At 34.9% G+C, this 17,016-nt stretch overlaps 1 protein-coding gene across 1 annotated transcript; it reads left to right on the forward strand.

Moving 5' to 3' along the window:
* Positions 1–4,650: 4,650 nt before the first annotated feature.
* On the forward strand, positions 4,651–9,132 carry LOC117342249 (chymotrypsin-like protease CTRL-1). Its single transcript, XM_033904314.1, has 6 exons — positions 4,651–4,717; positions 5,054–5,231; positions 6,042–6,141; positions 7,367–7,529; positions 8,374–8,516; positions 8,968–9,132. Exons 1-6 carry the CDS (start codon positions 4,651–4,653, stop codon positions 9,115–9,117), a joined length of 801 nt encoding a protein of 266 aa, XP_033760205.1. The 3' UTR covers positions 9,118–9,132.
* The last annotated feature ends 7,884 nt before the right edge of the window (positions 9,133–17,016 follow it).

The following is a 17,016-nucleotide window of genomic DNA, read 5'->3' on the forward strand; positions in this document are numbered from 1 at the left end:
AAGCTAAACAAAATTGCTCAAAACTACCAATGCCAGTATCATAACCTTGTCTTGAATTAGCTGAAATGGATGCCTTCATGAGCCTATTAGTTTCATGTTGTAGATCAACTCCTGAAATGATGCTGAGATCTTGGGAGGGACGAAAGCAGCATGAGGGGCCAACCTGCGAAACTGCTCCCACTGCTGCCGAAAGATAACCTCAGCAATTGAATTCAACTGAAATATGTACAGCCCTAAACTAAATAGTGTGCAACATACGCTTAAGAACAAATGGACGGACAAGTTCCATAACTCTGCATGACTTAGATGTGTTCTTGTTCAAAATGGACACTAGCCCCTCATTGTCAGTGTACAATTAAATCTGTTTGTTGAACTCAAGATAAAAGATGCCAAGAAATTAGGAACCAGTTCGAGGGAGGAATGTTATGTCTCGAATTAAAACACTCTCCATCCAAGCCTCAGACAAAGAGAAGTATGCCAAGCTACCGTGAATGAAAGCTCCTCCGCCTTTTGAGCCTTTGAGCAAACCTTCTTTTTCTTTCCTACCTCATTAAGAATCCTAGCCAGCAAGTCAAGTTTATGTCGAGGGATTTTTATTTGCATATCAACAATCAATTACTAAACCCAAGAATACTCATACGTGGGTTGATTTCTTCATCAGATATCTGAACCCCTTAATTTTCACAGACCATAGCAAAGACTTGCATAAGATTAAGACAATCTGATGTGCCTTCGGTTCCCACGAAGAAAATAAATCATTCAAGAAGTGATCCAAATCAGATGTTTTATCCTCGACAGTTAACTTTGCTAAGTCTCGAACAAACCATTCAAGCGAAGAAGAATTTTTTTTCCAAAAGGGAACAAGAGATGGTTAACACATGGGTTAGCATTTGTCAACAAGTATATGTTCCCCAGATTAAATCCTAACAATTAAAAATCTTCTTGACATATGTGTAGTAAGAGGAAAGTCGACTTAATGTCGATTTTAACCATCAAAGTATTAGGTCCTAAGCATCGAACTATATCAATAATGTCGTAAAATTTGTGAACAATACCCTACATAATTTTCATCTATAAGGGTGTTAAGACTGTTATCCTTAGGGGAAGAAAGATGATGAATGAGTCTGAAAGATCCATCTTTCTTTGGAACCAATCCAATGGGAGACAGTTTTAGACTAGGCAAAGGGAGATAATAAAAGAATCCCGCCTCCCTACCTGCACCCATTTCTTTCTGTATCTGAAGCAAAGCCTCATTCCCAGCCCTTTAATAGAAAACAAGTTCTACAATTAGTATGGCCCCTTAGGCCTTGGTAGTGCAATGAAAAACCTGTTTTAAAACCAGAAACTAACTCCTTAACTAGTCATCTATCTGGATGTTGTTGTAGCAGTCTGTCCAGTACAACATGGTTAAAATAATTGGGGTGTGTCTGAGGTCCATTACATTTTCTGTTTGCCTCAAATTTGGCTTGGTGAACGGGGCCTGTTTGCTGCCCGAGGAAGTGTTGCCCAAAAGAATGACTTGTAGTTGAATTGTCTGAATTAGAGGTTTTATTTAGACAGTTTAACTTTTGATGACTACCTGAACGAGGAATGCAAATATATATATATATAATATAAATATATGTGTCTATAAAAACAAAGAAATCTGTTGCAATTCCCAATATTGTAATAAAATATTTCTTGACTTTATGGCCTATTTTAGTTGTTTTTGCTAAACTCACTGACGTTGAACCACCATAATGCATATAAATGAGCCATATTTCTTGGTCCACTATATCCCAAGGTATATAATGGTTTTGGGCCTTCTTAAGCCTGAACTGCTCATCATAGCATTTCCACCAACGCGTTTGGTACCTAGGCGTACAGTATGCATGCATTTTAGCAAGCCAGATGTCTAACCTGAATGGACAGAGGTGTATATAGAACTATATACTATGAAGGCATCAGTCCACATGTCTATGTCGACTGTATTGGGGAACTTGATTTTGTTTTTCACAACCAGTTCACCACTGATCAGTGAAAAATGCTTATCATCGTTTACCTTAGATGGCTGCGATAACATTGGACTTAAATCAACAAACTCTTTACTGGCTATGTTTTGTTTGATTTGTTGAGAGATGTTGCAGCCTAAATATGAAGTAACAATTGAACCTGAAACAGTCTGGTGTCATTCTGATCAGACCCAGCCAACTGTGAGGGATAATTCATTGTTGGAGAAGAATTACTAACATTGGTCAACACACTACCTTCCGGTTCAGTTGCTGTAACTGGCACTTTGGCCTGCTGCATAGCTTCCACATTATCTGTGGTAACCCTAGCTGTCACCCTCGTCACAACCTCCTGCAATTGCGATTTCCCTGTTGTCCCTGTTGAGCTTCTGTTACTGCATATGGACAAGTGGAAGCCCTCTTGGAACGCCTCACCCCTCTCCCTTTCATGATCGAACATACACAACTGCAACTTAGAAAGTATCACCAAAACAACATCAATATTGACAAAAATTATAAATAAATAACCTACTTTATCCTTGAATTAATTGATTAAATCTCTATAACTTTACACCAATGTGAAGCTGTTTATTATAATGCACTGATGTACTATTTACAATTTTGAAAACCCATTGTAAGGCACAAATTCGAGCGCCAAGGCTGAATAGCTTATTTGGATGAATTGATTTGACATGTAAAGCACTCAATACTATAGTCTACAAAAATGTGTTCGAGATTGCATACCCCCTCACTCCAAGACTAAATACCTTAATCGGGTAGATTATTGTGTGAAATAATGCAGTTAATTGAATCGCAACATAATAAGTATGACTGGATTTTTTTTTCCGTGCGAGAAAGGGGGGGGGGCTCTTTCAAAACCTTGCTAAAAGTTGAACAACTCTCAAAATAGTAAAAGCGTCATAATACTAAGATAACGACTCGGTCGGCAAAAGCAAATCTCAAGCAAAGATCCGGGATAGTAAGAGCACGTGGCTAGCTACTATTATGAACAATATTGAAAGTCACTGGTCAAACCATGAGCAGGCAACATCTTTATACCTCGGCAACCCACAACATACAAACCAACCAACAAACAAGTCACTATATATAGTGCCAATCCGCAGCGCGATGATGTTAAATGGCGGCTCTAACGGTTTGGATGCAATCCGATTTCAATGATAGGATTTGCCTTTCTCAGTAGCAATTCCAATCATGTCTACCGGATATATTGTGCAAAGGGGATAACTCCATAATAAGGGGAGGTAATTTGTTACACTGCACAAAGCAATGAATAGAGAAATACAGCATGTAGTCGTTTAATTCATGTGCATACTAGAACAAGGAACTTTATAAATGCGTATCAAACAAGTCCCAAAATTTATAAGCCGGTCTTCATATGATAAATTAAATGGTATTTTAGAAAAATAATTGCTATTGTTTCTTATTGAAATATTTTATACTGCAAAAGTATTTTTATGCCAAATCAATGAGTCATTCGACAACGAATTCACCAAAAATTCCATTCTGTCGTCTGCTAAACTGGACCGGTCATTGAGTATGAAAGTGAAAGTTGTTTAAAACAGCCTTTTCCTCGCATTCCACAGATTTTCCAATCACTTCAAAATATCCCAGGTTTCTTCGCGAGTTCTACGTTCGATTCGTGCGTGTTCAATTTCACAGCTAAATATGGCGGCTGACCGCATCACTTATGATTTCCGCGAATAAGAAGTCAAGCGATTTTGCAATTCACAGGGAAATAGTTTTGTTACAGCTTCGCAATTTAGAAAAGTATTTTGTATATTGTTAACGTCAAATATATGTTTGAAAGAAACAAAAAATGCTGGTAATCATGTTCGTCTCAAACACTATTTTTTTAGCTGATTCATTGTGGCATTTATCAGGCGGTTATTTGTGTGTTGGTTCAGTTTTCAAAATTGGCGATAATGGTGAGGCAATGTTAATAAAGGTATTGAACAGTGGTTTTATTGTTGTTATAGTCGTTCTGTTTATTGCTTAAAACATACATTAATGTATACGTGTTTATATTCTAATTTGCAAAAATGTAGCATAGGAAAAACGTATTGGTGTAATAAATGTCTATCTCTTTTCCTTATATAGCCTCTGATTTCTACCTTGTGTCGATTTAAGACAACTAACTGTATAATGATGACTCAAAGATGAAAAATGTGGTCGGTAGGCATGAATCAAAATTATTTCATTGTTTTCACAACTTAGGATAGAGCAATGAAATGACGACCGTCTACAATTAACTGTGAAGTGGTAATGGTTACGGCGTGGCCAACCTGTTTCACTTAGAATGTTATCAAAACAAAATGACATCAAACCAATGACGTATTGGTACGGCCTGATAATTGAGGTCAAAACACATGTTTTAATTTTCCCGGTTTTATCCACTTGTGATATTTTTAGTTCAGGGATATTACATCTTAGCTGTAGGGTTCTGACGGTTTCGTGTCAATATATTTTACTGATGATAATGGACTTATACTCCTTCACGATTTCTCTTCAGAGATTAGATCTAATTTGTGTCACTTACAGACCGTACATTGTTACATGATTTGCCCGAAGCAAAGTTGATGGAGGGAATGATTAGAACATATAAATACCAGTTTCGGCTGACAATCAGTAATTCGAAGAAGCTATGGAAGCACGATTGGTTCTATTGGTCCTGTCCATCTGTGGGTTCGCTCTGGGAGCCAAGCTGCCTGGTAAGATATACCACATATTTTAAGTTTTTTGTTTTTGTTTGTTTTTTTGTTTTCTGTTTGTGTTATTTATTTATTTATTTCATTTTATTAATCGATTGATTGTCAATATGATAATGTTGAGTCGCATGTATACTTTATACATTATCAATATAACATTTCAGTTACGACTGTTACGCTACCATGCATTCACGAAATATAAATATTCATTTTATTTCACGAAACACTTCATTTCCGAAGTAATTTTGCAATCTGCTACACTGCTATCTTAAAAGGAGACATACCGATATAGATTTATAGTAAACCATCAGTACTTCATTAAACTGCTGTTTCTTGTAGTGGAAGGCGGAAACAATGGTGCGGGCATGCCGCCTGCCATTGTTGGGGGAACAGATGCAGCCGAGGATGCGTGGCCATGGCAGGTGAAATTGAAATACAAGGGAAGCTTTTCGTGTGGCGGTACACTTCTTAGTGACGATACCGTACTGACGGCGGCTCATTGTACCCACAACAGAGAGTAAGTCACACGAACTATCATATCCCCACCCAACTTTGCACATTGACGTTTATGTTCTAACTTATATTTAATGCATTATAAAATCATGCTTAAATATCAGTTTGTTTGCTAGTTGGTTAATGCGATACTGTGGTGTTTGCTATAATTTATTGTTTCTCCGACGCCCTCAGTTTTCCAACAAATGGCCGTATATCCATTCAATGGCAGAACACGGAGATGATGAGCGCAAACTCGTTTTCTCTTACTGTATTTATTAAATAATTCCTTACACCTGAGTTTTTGCGAAATAATACTTGCTTGCTTCTCTGGTGCGTTTTACGCAGACTTCTCTTGCTTTGAAAATAAAGAACGGGACTCTTTGTATAAGCTGTTACAATCATTTCAAGCTGTTTTTACCTTCTCTGTCAAATCCTCATTTATAATATTATATACAGTATAACAAATCTTGTTATCTTTCTATCAATGTGGTTTCCTTTGCTTAGTCTATTTTATTCTTGCATTCAAATCACCTATGTTGATACTCTTCCTTTTAATTCCACACATTTGTTACCAGTCATTTTCTCAAGTTCTCGATGTACGGCATCTTTAGAATTTTCTTTTGCACTTTTAATGTTAATTAATACTTTTCTGCATGAACTTAACACTGACATATTCGTTATGGAATCAGAATTTGATATATGGATTGTATTTATAAATTCGTTTAGACATGTGTATCCTTGCTCGTATTGCAGAAATGTCCGTGACACAACTGACAACTTTTTTGTAATTTACAGACCTCTTAATAGTGTGTTAAACTGTTTTCTTTTGAAGGAAAAGGAAATTCAGAGTAGTAGTAGGGGATTACGACCGAAAAAAGAACGAAAAGAAGACAAGAGGTCAAAAAGAGATAAAAGTGAAGAAAATAATAGAGGTACATGATATATTATATCAAGATATCGTATATTATATCAGTCATATCATAAGATGTTATAAGTTATATCAAATATAACATCAGGTATATCATATATTACATAAGGAATATCATAAATAATACCAGTTATATCATATTACATCAGGTATATCATATATTACATCAAATATATCATAAACACTTTCAACTTTATCATATATAACATCAGGTATATAATATGTTACACCAATTATATCATATAACACATCAGGTATATCATAAATAATATCAGTTATATCATATATTAAATCAGGTATATCATATGTGACATAATGTATATCATCAATTATATTTAATATATTATATTACATCTGGTATATCCAAAGTTATATCAGTTAGATATCATATCATGTTTATCAAATATGACACTAAGCATATCAGACATCTATATTACACTAAGGATATCATATATTACATCAGGTATATCATTATTACACTAAATATATCATATATAACATCAGGTATCAACATGTATGTCAATGTTACACTAAGTGTATCATATACACATGTATTACATCAGGTTTGTCATATACAGATGTATTACATAAGGTTATCACATATTGCAATAGGTATACCATATATCACATCAGGTATATCATATATAACATTACAATTGTCATTTATTACATCATATATACTGTTCATAACACAGTTATATGCTACATTCTAACAGGTATATCATATATTACATCGGGTATATCATACATTATAACAGGTATATCATATATTACATCAGGTATATCATACATTATAACAGGTATAATATTTATTACATCATGTGTATCGTATATTACATCAGAGATAAAGATTTGTATGTACCAGATATATACTAGCTTTTTTACGACTATTTAGCTGAGTTACGGGTGTTTTAAGGTAATTTGACATCAGTCACACATATCACATACATAGAAACCCGAGCATATGAATAGTAAACGATTTCCCTTGATATTTTCCTTAAATCTTAAAATGATTTCAAATTCTTTAAACCGGGACGATCTGGATAACTGTTATATTCCTAGGATAAGGAAGGCAATACTGATCCATTCTTAGGTCAAAATGATGAAATAGAGTAACATGATTAATATAATGATAAAAAGTTTTATGATAACTAGCATAATAGTGTAATACTATACGGTTGATCATTTTTAAAACCACTACTTATAATAATGTGTGTATGTTTGTGTAGCATCCTGATTATGACGGTGGAGTTCTACATGATCTGGCAATCATGAAGCTTAAGAAAAAGGCGAGGTTTAATAATTACATTAAACCAATACCCGGGCTGGCAAATGACACCATGGACTTGATGAGCAGTATCTGTTATGTGACTGGATGGGGAGCAGACAGAGGTTTGTAATGTTTAGTTAATTATGTTACTGGCTGGGGAGAATACAAAGGTTTCTAATATTTAGTTAGTTATGTAATTAGCTGAAGAGAATACAAAGGTTTGTAATATTTAGTTAGTTATGTAATTAGCTGGGGAAAAAACAAAGGTTTGTAATATAAAGTTAGTTATGTTACTGGCTGGGGAGAATACAAATATTTGTTATATTTAGTTAGTTATGTAACTAGCTGGAGAGAATACAACGGTTTGTAATATTTAGTTAGATATGTTACTGACCTGGGACAATACAAATGTTTGTAATATTTAGTTAATTATGTAACTAGCTGGGGAGCAGACAGAGGTTTGTAATGTAAAGTTAGTTATGTAACTAGCTGGGGAGAATACAAATGTTTGTAATTTTGTTAGTTATGTAACTAGCAGGGGAGAATACAAAGGTTTGTAATATTTAGTTATCAATGACACAGGGCATTTCAACATGTTTCATCTAAATGTATTGCATTTCTATTCAAAGTTTTCTTCGTGCAAGCTAAGGTGATTGCTCAGTCACAGTTCAAATACATGTACGGGGAAATAAATCAATGTAGATCTGGTCACCTTGTGTCTCCCTGCAAGAGACTGCAAAAGGAAAATCCAAATCACATGCAGACGGTTTGCCGCATTCGTTGCCACCTACATCATCTGTTCCTCCTCAGTCGACTTTTCAGCATCATCGTTTATTTTGTTATTGCATTTTCCAAGTTTTATCTCAAATAACCTTTCTATTTACCAATTAATCAAATTGGACTAACGTTATTTTCCAATGCATTAAATGTAGCAACATTGAATGATATATAGTATCCGCTCCACAGGACCATCGAGTTCAGCGAGAATCCTTCAGGAACTTCAAACACCTGTGGTGACCAATGAACAGTGTCAGGCTGGCATCGAGTTCGGTTATCCTGTCACTGACGATATGATCTGTACGGATTCGGAACCAAAAGGCTCCTGTTATGTAGGTTCACAACTAGATATCGATTTCTCGTGCTTTAGACCATTTATTTGAATAACCAACTGGCGAAATGCATTTCCTTTGAGATAATCAATTAATATGTACCAAATTGGTCATATCATTACACGGACTAACCTTTACATAAAAGATGTAAAAATGTTGTGAAGAAAGATAGTCTTTTGTAAAATTTTGAATGTATACTATGACGATTAATGAAAATGACTACACATTTGCTTAGATAGTAATATTACAGTACCGTTGCAATGTTTCATCTCGTTCGGGTTATCTGTCCTAACATGCAGGATTCTCCTCCGGAATCTTGACGGCTTTATTGATAGCGAATACCGTGTCTGCTGGTAACATTGGTGCTATGTATTTGGATATAAAAGATCCATTCCTTGATTTTTTTTAATACACACTAGTTATTAACTGGTGGTGGTGTTGTATTTTCCAGGGTGACAGTGGCGGTCCTCTCCAGTGCTTGGTGGATGGTATCTGGGTACATGCGGGAGCGGTATCGTGGGGTAACGCGAACTGTAGAGTCGGCCCTTCCGTGTATGCGAGTACCTCTTATCACAGGGATTGGATCTTGGATAACATGTAGATAGTGATACCACAAATCAAATATGAACTTGAACAGGAAGCTGTTGGGTGACCATAATGTAACATTTTTATTTGGTGATAAGCTACATCGACCATCTCATTTTATAGGAACTATGAAGTAGTGTATGCTCAGAACATTAGGAAGATTTAGAGAATTACAATGCCAGCGTGTTCGTGACAGAATCTTGCATTCCCATGACAACATACTGATGTAAATAGCATTTGCGTTGTTACGCTTAGCATTGTTTTTATATACATAATCAAAAATGTGTATATATTCATTCCTGAATAAATCTATTGTTTTACTGTCTCGTGTTTTGTTATACAACTTTTGAGTTTTGTCACGAAATTAATTAAGATAAATTACAATTAAGTCATAATACCGTCTCAACATGTATACAAATGTACTCATCTGTCTAACGGGACAACATCGCCATCCTTTCGCCGAAACATATACACTTCAGTTTGATGGGACTTCTTTACAAACATACCGCATCAACATATGAACACCTCTGTCAAACGGGACTACATTACCAATACATCATCTCAACATATATACACCTCTGTTTAATAGGACTAAATTGCTATTATACTGTCTCAACATATGAACACCTCTGTCAAACGGGACTACATTACCAATATATCATCTCAACATATGAAAACCTCTCTATAATGCAACTACATTACCAATATACCGTCTCATCATATATAAACTTGTCTTACGGGACTACGTTATTCATATATATACCGTCTTACCATCATGTATACACCTCTGTCTAACAGGACTTCATTACCGATAAACCGTCACAACATGTATACACCTTACTTTGGTCTCGGGAAAATATCGAAATATATGTTATATTAAACGGGAAAACATTCAATATTCTCTATTTATCACAGAACAAGTATCCCATTTTATATCATTACATATACATACACTTTTACAAGAAAATCTTTTTATTCAATTAAAGCGATTGTTATCTCCGACATAGCGCCGAATCTTCTCTTCTTCTATATATATGTTTTCCTCAGTGCAGTAGTCTGTCTGTGGTTACAAATGAATAGATAACGAAATTCGTCCCCAACATCTATGTTACAGAGAGGACATACTCTGTTTTCTCTCACCATACCTGTCCACCTTCCGGTTTAACTGGGAAATTTCAAATTCGATATTTTTAGTTTAGCTATTACTTCTCTATCCTTCTTCCCAAGCCGTTTCAAGTATTTTTCTTGTCCGAAATTGTTCTTTAAGATAAAATAAGTGGCGCCGCTAGAATATATTGTTATGAAATTATTCAATCTTTGGATAAATTGATCGTGTAACGTTGATTTAAGTGAGTTTTTCAGTAATGTTTTGCTTACAGTACATGTTTCTTGAAAGATCCATAAGTTATTCATTTCAGCATTACCAAGTAATCTTTAATATTTTGCAACCACTTAAATTTGATGACATTATTTTTATGAAGCTTGTACATAATTTTGTAAATTGTATCAGAATGCTTATCATGACTATTAACTAGATTATAACAAAACATTATCATTTTACAATAATTTCAATTTGAATAGGATATCAACACACATAAAGAAAAAACCTACAACATGTAAAACACCATTGTCACACAAAAGGAAACAGACAATACTGTAATGACAAAACGAAAGTAGATCATTCACACATGTATGCACTTATCAGGCTTCCCGAGTGGAGGGCCGTCTTTGCAAACAGTGTCCCTTTGACTCTATATATACTAACACAATCTTGGTAATAATGGTTACCAGATCTAGAGGCATCCGACAACTGTACTGTTGCTAGTCTGTGTCAAGTGTGACTGTTGGCAGGAGTTCTCTGAGGGTTACAGGCGAATCGAAAAGGGCGCTGGGTACCGACCACAGTAAGTCATACTGTCCGTTTGTCACTGTTCAAATCTGAGAAGCACTCACGACATGACACCCACGTGACCAAATACCAAATACTTTCATACATACACAGAATGATACTCACGATCACCATACACTTACAAATACAACATGTACATACATAGTCTACATTTAAAATCTCTTACAAAACTGTATTTGAATCATTACAATTAGCGTGTTATTTTCAAAACAACAAATATTCACACCATATGTTAGAATTGGCAAAGCTATCGAGTCAAATAATTTAAACTGGATATCATTTGGGAAAGGAAAGTTTCTATTTTTTCCACGTATTGCAAATAATGCTTTTGAGCCTGCTGAATTAGTTGTTCTTTCGCTTTGGAAAATTTTTTTTTTTCGTAAATATCATAATTTTTGTTTTCTGGGTGTTAACCTACAGCTTCCAATTTGAACATTATAATTCAAAAGCATTCAGCGCAGACTACAATCCTTTTGGCGTTTCTTACATTAGAACGGTATCATCTGCATTAAGTTTAATGAATAACTTCAGATATGTTCCAATGGTATTAACACCTAATGTGTTAACTATATACACACCAATCTACATTGTTAACTAGAAAAAAATCTACCAAGTCACTTAAGTATATGATGATCAATTATCGCCCTGTTTAAACCGACATTGCAATTGAACATTACAGATAATTCAGCGCCATTTTTAACGGAAGATTTCGTGTTTGTATACAAACCATCAATAACAATAAATATAGATAAGTTGTAGTCAAGGAATGAACAATAAAAATATTATCTATTGTTGAGTACCCCTTCCTAAATCCCGCGTATGCGCCTGTTATAACAAACGGCTATTTAAAATTGACGTAAACACTTTTGTAGTTGTGAACTAGAGTTATTGCCCTGTAATTGTCAAGGTCATAAGGATACCCTTTATTCTTAGACATTGGCAGTATAATTCCTGTTATGAAGGTATCCGGCACTACGCCTGTATCAAGTATAAAATTAGAATGTTTGTGATAAATGGGTAGACAAGTATTTAAAGTAGTTTTCATGTATGCATTTGCAATTCCATCATGCCTGCTTTGTTGATTGTGAGGGTTTTTTTTATCAATCCACCAATTTCTTCTACACTAATCCCACCATTTAAAATAGCATCATACTCACACGCGTTATCCCCTGTTTCTGATTCATCATTACAACCATGTATGTCGGCACATGTGTTAAGATTCTTATAGTATTGATGAAGTTTTTTCGGTGTCCATATCTATGTCAATGGCACTTGCATAGAAAATGTGATTTTCATTTTTTTATATAGTATGGCAGTGGTATGTGTACTCTGTACAAGGTAAAATGTTCACGGGGGATAACCTGATGCGGGTAACTGTAGTTACCCACATCATATATGGCGCAGGGTGGAAACGGTAAGTATTAACTGATGTGAATTATCAATGTTTTTCAACTAAATACTGCATTTTGAGTAAGAGTAGCGATAGCTGGTTCAATATAAATGTTATCTGAAGCGATGGGTTAGCGATACTTGGTGAAATTAAACTGATATTAACATCGTTAGTTTTGGCATGATGGCAGTGAATCTATGATGCGGGTATCTGTTAAGGTAATTTGAAAAATGATGCGGGTAAGTCCTAAACTGAAACATTTACTGCATATGATGTGCGTAATTGTAGTAGATTTACAAACATAAAAATCATTTTCCATATATTAGCTATAGATCATAGGTAGATTAGCACGCTCGGCGTTGTTTAAAATGCAATTTGGTATATGCACTTGTACACGTCATGATCACACCTATCATTTATGACTGAGACCACACATCCCCGGATAAATTTCAATAAACAACGGTATAATAATTACAAATACATTCGGTTTATATATTTACGCATATCAATGTATTACATTTTATATACATCTTATATACATCGCATATATGCATAGCCCATCGCACAATTGTGAACACGATAACTGCACGATGTACACAAACTGTTCTTGGTACATGGTGCGACCACACAGCTGTAAAATATCTTGATTGTAATGCTTTAGCAAGAGTTTAATATATATATCAAAAACACCGTCATAATCCATCTGTAGTAAACAAAATTGAAAAAACTAAAAGAGGTCTTAAATAAAGAATAAAGCAAACAAACAAATAATGAACTATTAAACTCAAATCTGTTTGACTTGTATACTGACCTGTTTCGTTTAATGAAATCTACAACAGAAAGAAACATTCATCTGGAGGATTTGATATAATGCGCATTTTTTCTTTGATTTGCTAGCAGGATCTGTATATGTAACATTCACTGAATGTATGTAGTTATATTTACATTCCTAATGTGGTTTGCTGATATGAACATACCAAGTGAAAACAACAAACATATGACCATGAATACACTTTGAAAACCGTATGAAAACATTGTCTCTCGTGCAAATCACCTGATTAATCGGTTCATATTAATACGCCATCGACAGTAAGACAGGAAGAGTAGCTTCCCTTGGATCGATAACGTTGGTACGAGATAAGTGTTAAAAATATTGAATGATTGTATTTAATATTATGTTTACTTTAATACTTCTTTCTTTTTGTTTCATACAAAATTAAACAAAAAAGACCGGAAAATGCGGAATGACATTAAAACAATGGCGTGGTGCATAGGCGGGATCTCCCGGCTGTTCTAATAATTTGGCGTTTCGTCGTATACATCAAGGTTGTGTAAATATATGAATTGAATAGATTTTTTTAAATTTTCATTGCGGCTATGAATACCAGTAGCTAGCTACATATCCTCCGAGGCGCGCTACAGCGCGCCACGGGATATGTAGCTAGCTACTGGTATTCATAGCCGCTATGAAAATTTAAAAAATCTATTCAATCCATATATGTAAGGTCTTGACCCGCCCCCGTCAAGCGACGGGACAACGAAAGTCAAGTATTCCTTCACATTTTTTTTCTTCATAAAATACTCGTAATCAAGCATAATACAGTTTGTTAATCTGTATTGTTTTTAATTTGAGTAACATCACAATTATAACTATTTCTCTGGTATAAAAAACAAATAAGTTATCACATTCAACAGGTTTCCATCAACTGTAGTTACATATTATAAATGCACAATTACCTCAATGTTATCTTCCGTTACAATGCAAACCGGTCCGTGGGGTTCTCAAAGACCACTGTATAATAATAAAAACCTACTACATGTGTATGACAATAAGATAAATTTGTTTGATGCGTATAGATACACTAATTGTAGTATAGGTTGCGACGCAGGGTATAGAAACAAATTGTTCCGTCTGAATACCCGATTGTTGCAGTTAAGCAATTTTCAAACAATGGAATAGTCAAGATTTTACAAAAATGTAAACAAAATGCAACTAATGCGTTATGAAGGTACCTGTATGTAGTAGAAATAAGAACAGAATAAAAGTATATACTTTCCAACATTTTTTTTCCTCTGAGAAATTTTTTAAGCCAATGGTTTACTGAATTATACATCGATTCTAATGCGCTTTAGATTTAAATGAATTTATACAAACCAGTTACGTCATCATCATCTGAAGAATCTCAGTTACCGTCATCATACCAAAACCAAAACTTACGATCTTAACATCAGCTTAATTACACCAATTATCGCTAACTCATCGCTTCAGATTTTATTTATATTGAACCAACTATCGATAAGCTTACTCGGAATGCCATTTAAAGACGAAGAACATTGATAATTCACATCAGTTAATACTCACCGTTTCCGCCCTGTGCCATATTGGATGTGGGTAACTACAGCTACCCCCATCAGGTTATCCCTGAAGGCTGGCATCTCCGCCACGAGCGAAACAGCACCCCACCACACTTCAATCGACTGATAAACGCATTTATTCAAACTGACACGGCGCATACTATATACTGTGCCGTCATCTAGAAACATTCATCTTTAACCTACCGTGTCACGCAATACGACTTGTTACATCCAAAACACAGTAATCCGTGAAAACATCGGTTAAGTTCCTCTTTCAGAACACTATTTTTCCAACTGCTCCCTCAGCCTGTCCAGATTCCTCATTTAACATACGGAGTTGAAAGTTCATGCGTTTATATAATCGACTGTTACCAGGTGCACGTTTAGGGGTCATCTCCGCATGCATTTTTTCCGGGAAATGCGTCGGCTCGTTGAAGAGTTTCGTCTAATTTACGATTATTTGAAGATTTTTGTCGAATGACGATGATTTATTATCATAAATTATCTAAATAAAGACGAAGAGATAAATAAACTCGAAACATTTATTCCAATACACATAGCTGCATAACCTTATAATAGCCTACCGAATAATCTAGACAAACTTAATTAACCATTACTTTAACAATATATATGCATACTAATACTAGAGCAGTATTTGAGCACATCGGCGTCACCCCAGTATCAAGGGGTTGAACAAACCTTAACCCCGCCATATATTTTAATTGCCTTTAATTCACCAATACTACCCGTCTCCTCGGTGGTTATATATATGTAACATATAACTCCTCATGTGGACACAATCAAATAATATGTAGGATTATTTCCCTTTACCAACAGGCTCGGTCTTAATCTCAGTCTCTTCGACAGTTAGACTACATTTTGAATTAGATTAAGGACGACAGACTTATCTCCCATCCTTTAACAAAAGCATATATCATGCTTTTTAAAAGGAATTATGAGTGATATAATAATCCTCATTATTACAAGCTAACCGATAATAAGTATTTATATATTAAAGTATTTAAAATGCTGCCGTTATCCATCCATGTAAAGAATATATAAAAGAAGTATTGTGTGACCAGTAGCATTGGGTTCTAATACTTGTTCATGTAGGGAAAGCATGGTCTTTCATTGATATGTGCAGTATTTTTCTATCTATAGTCACATTATCTTTAACATTTGTCTTTCAAATCTTAAGCTACATGTCGTATTCCAAGCAACTGGTTTTCATTTGACAGAAATAGTGACATTGACCTTTGACATCCGAGTATGAAAGAGTACTTAAGGCATTGTGCAGCAACCAAATAAGAGGCCATATGGGCCTGTATGAATCACCTTCTTCTCTGGACCTCTTTTTGATACTGAGAAAAAAAGGGTTTAAACATTTAAACAGTTTTGACGGCTGTGACCTTGCATTTTGTATCACTTCATCAGCATAATACAGGCCCAAATACCAGGTATCTTGGCCTCAAGGTTATTCAGTTGAAGATTTTCAAGTTTTTTTGCCAGCCTGGCGCCAGTGGTCTTTAATGAAGGTAAAGGTCCTTCCTTAAAACAAACCTGGTAGCATTCAAGATTTGGGACCATCACTACAGAATGCATGTGCTATTAAATTGTTGAACTGTCCTTTTGTGTCCCACCCCTCCTCCTTGGGAGCCAGCATAGTGCCTCAAGATTCTTAAACAACAATCAGACCAGCCAAATAATGCCCAAGACCAAGTTTGAAAAGATCATAAAGTTAGCCATACAGAAGAAAAACATATAAACCGGAATGTTATCTTGGACTACTGTGCTGAATATGTGCTGATCTGACAGATCCACCAATTCAAAATGTTCAACAACATTATAGGAAGTTTTAACCAAACTAAAGATTTTATTGAAATTATTGTTAAAAAGGAAGAAGCAGCACATTTCTATATATATATATGTTACAGAGGCATGCAAAAAATTGATGTATATGTATTGCAAAACAAATGCAAATTTTGAAAATCAACCAATTCTCAAAATCCACTAAATATGACAATTTTTTAACCAAAAGGAAACTGGAAACAGAAAGAAATAAGAAGAAACTTTTGAAGATATTTACTAAAAGGAAGTGTAAAGACTCATGTGAGAGACTAGAAGTTATAACCACAGAGATATTATCAAAAGAAAGGAAACTAATTTTAAGTATACAAATAACCAAGTGTAAACCATGTTATATAGGAGTTATATATCTGATTTATATGAATATGTCCTCTGCCCCAACAATAGAAAGTAAA

The sequence above is a fragment of the Pecten maximus genome, chromosome 2 (genome assembly GCF_902652985.1).
Source record: "Pecten maximus chromosome 2, xPecMax1.1, whole genome shotgun sequence".
NCBI classification, from domain to species: domain Eukaryota; kingdom Metazoa; phylum Mollusca; class Bivalvia; order Pectinida; family Pectinidae; genus Pecten; species Pecten maximus.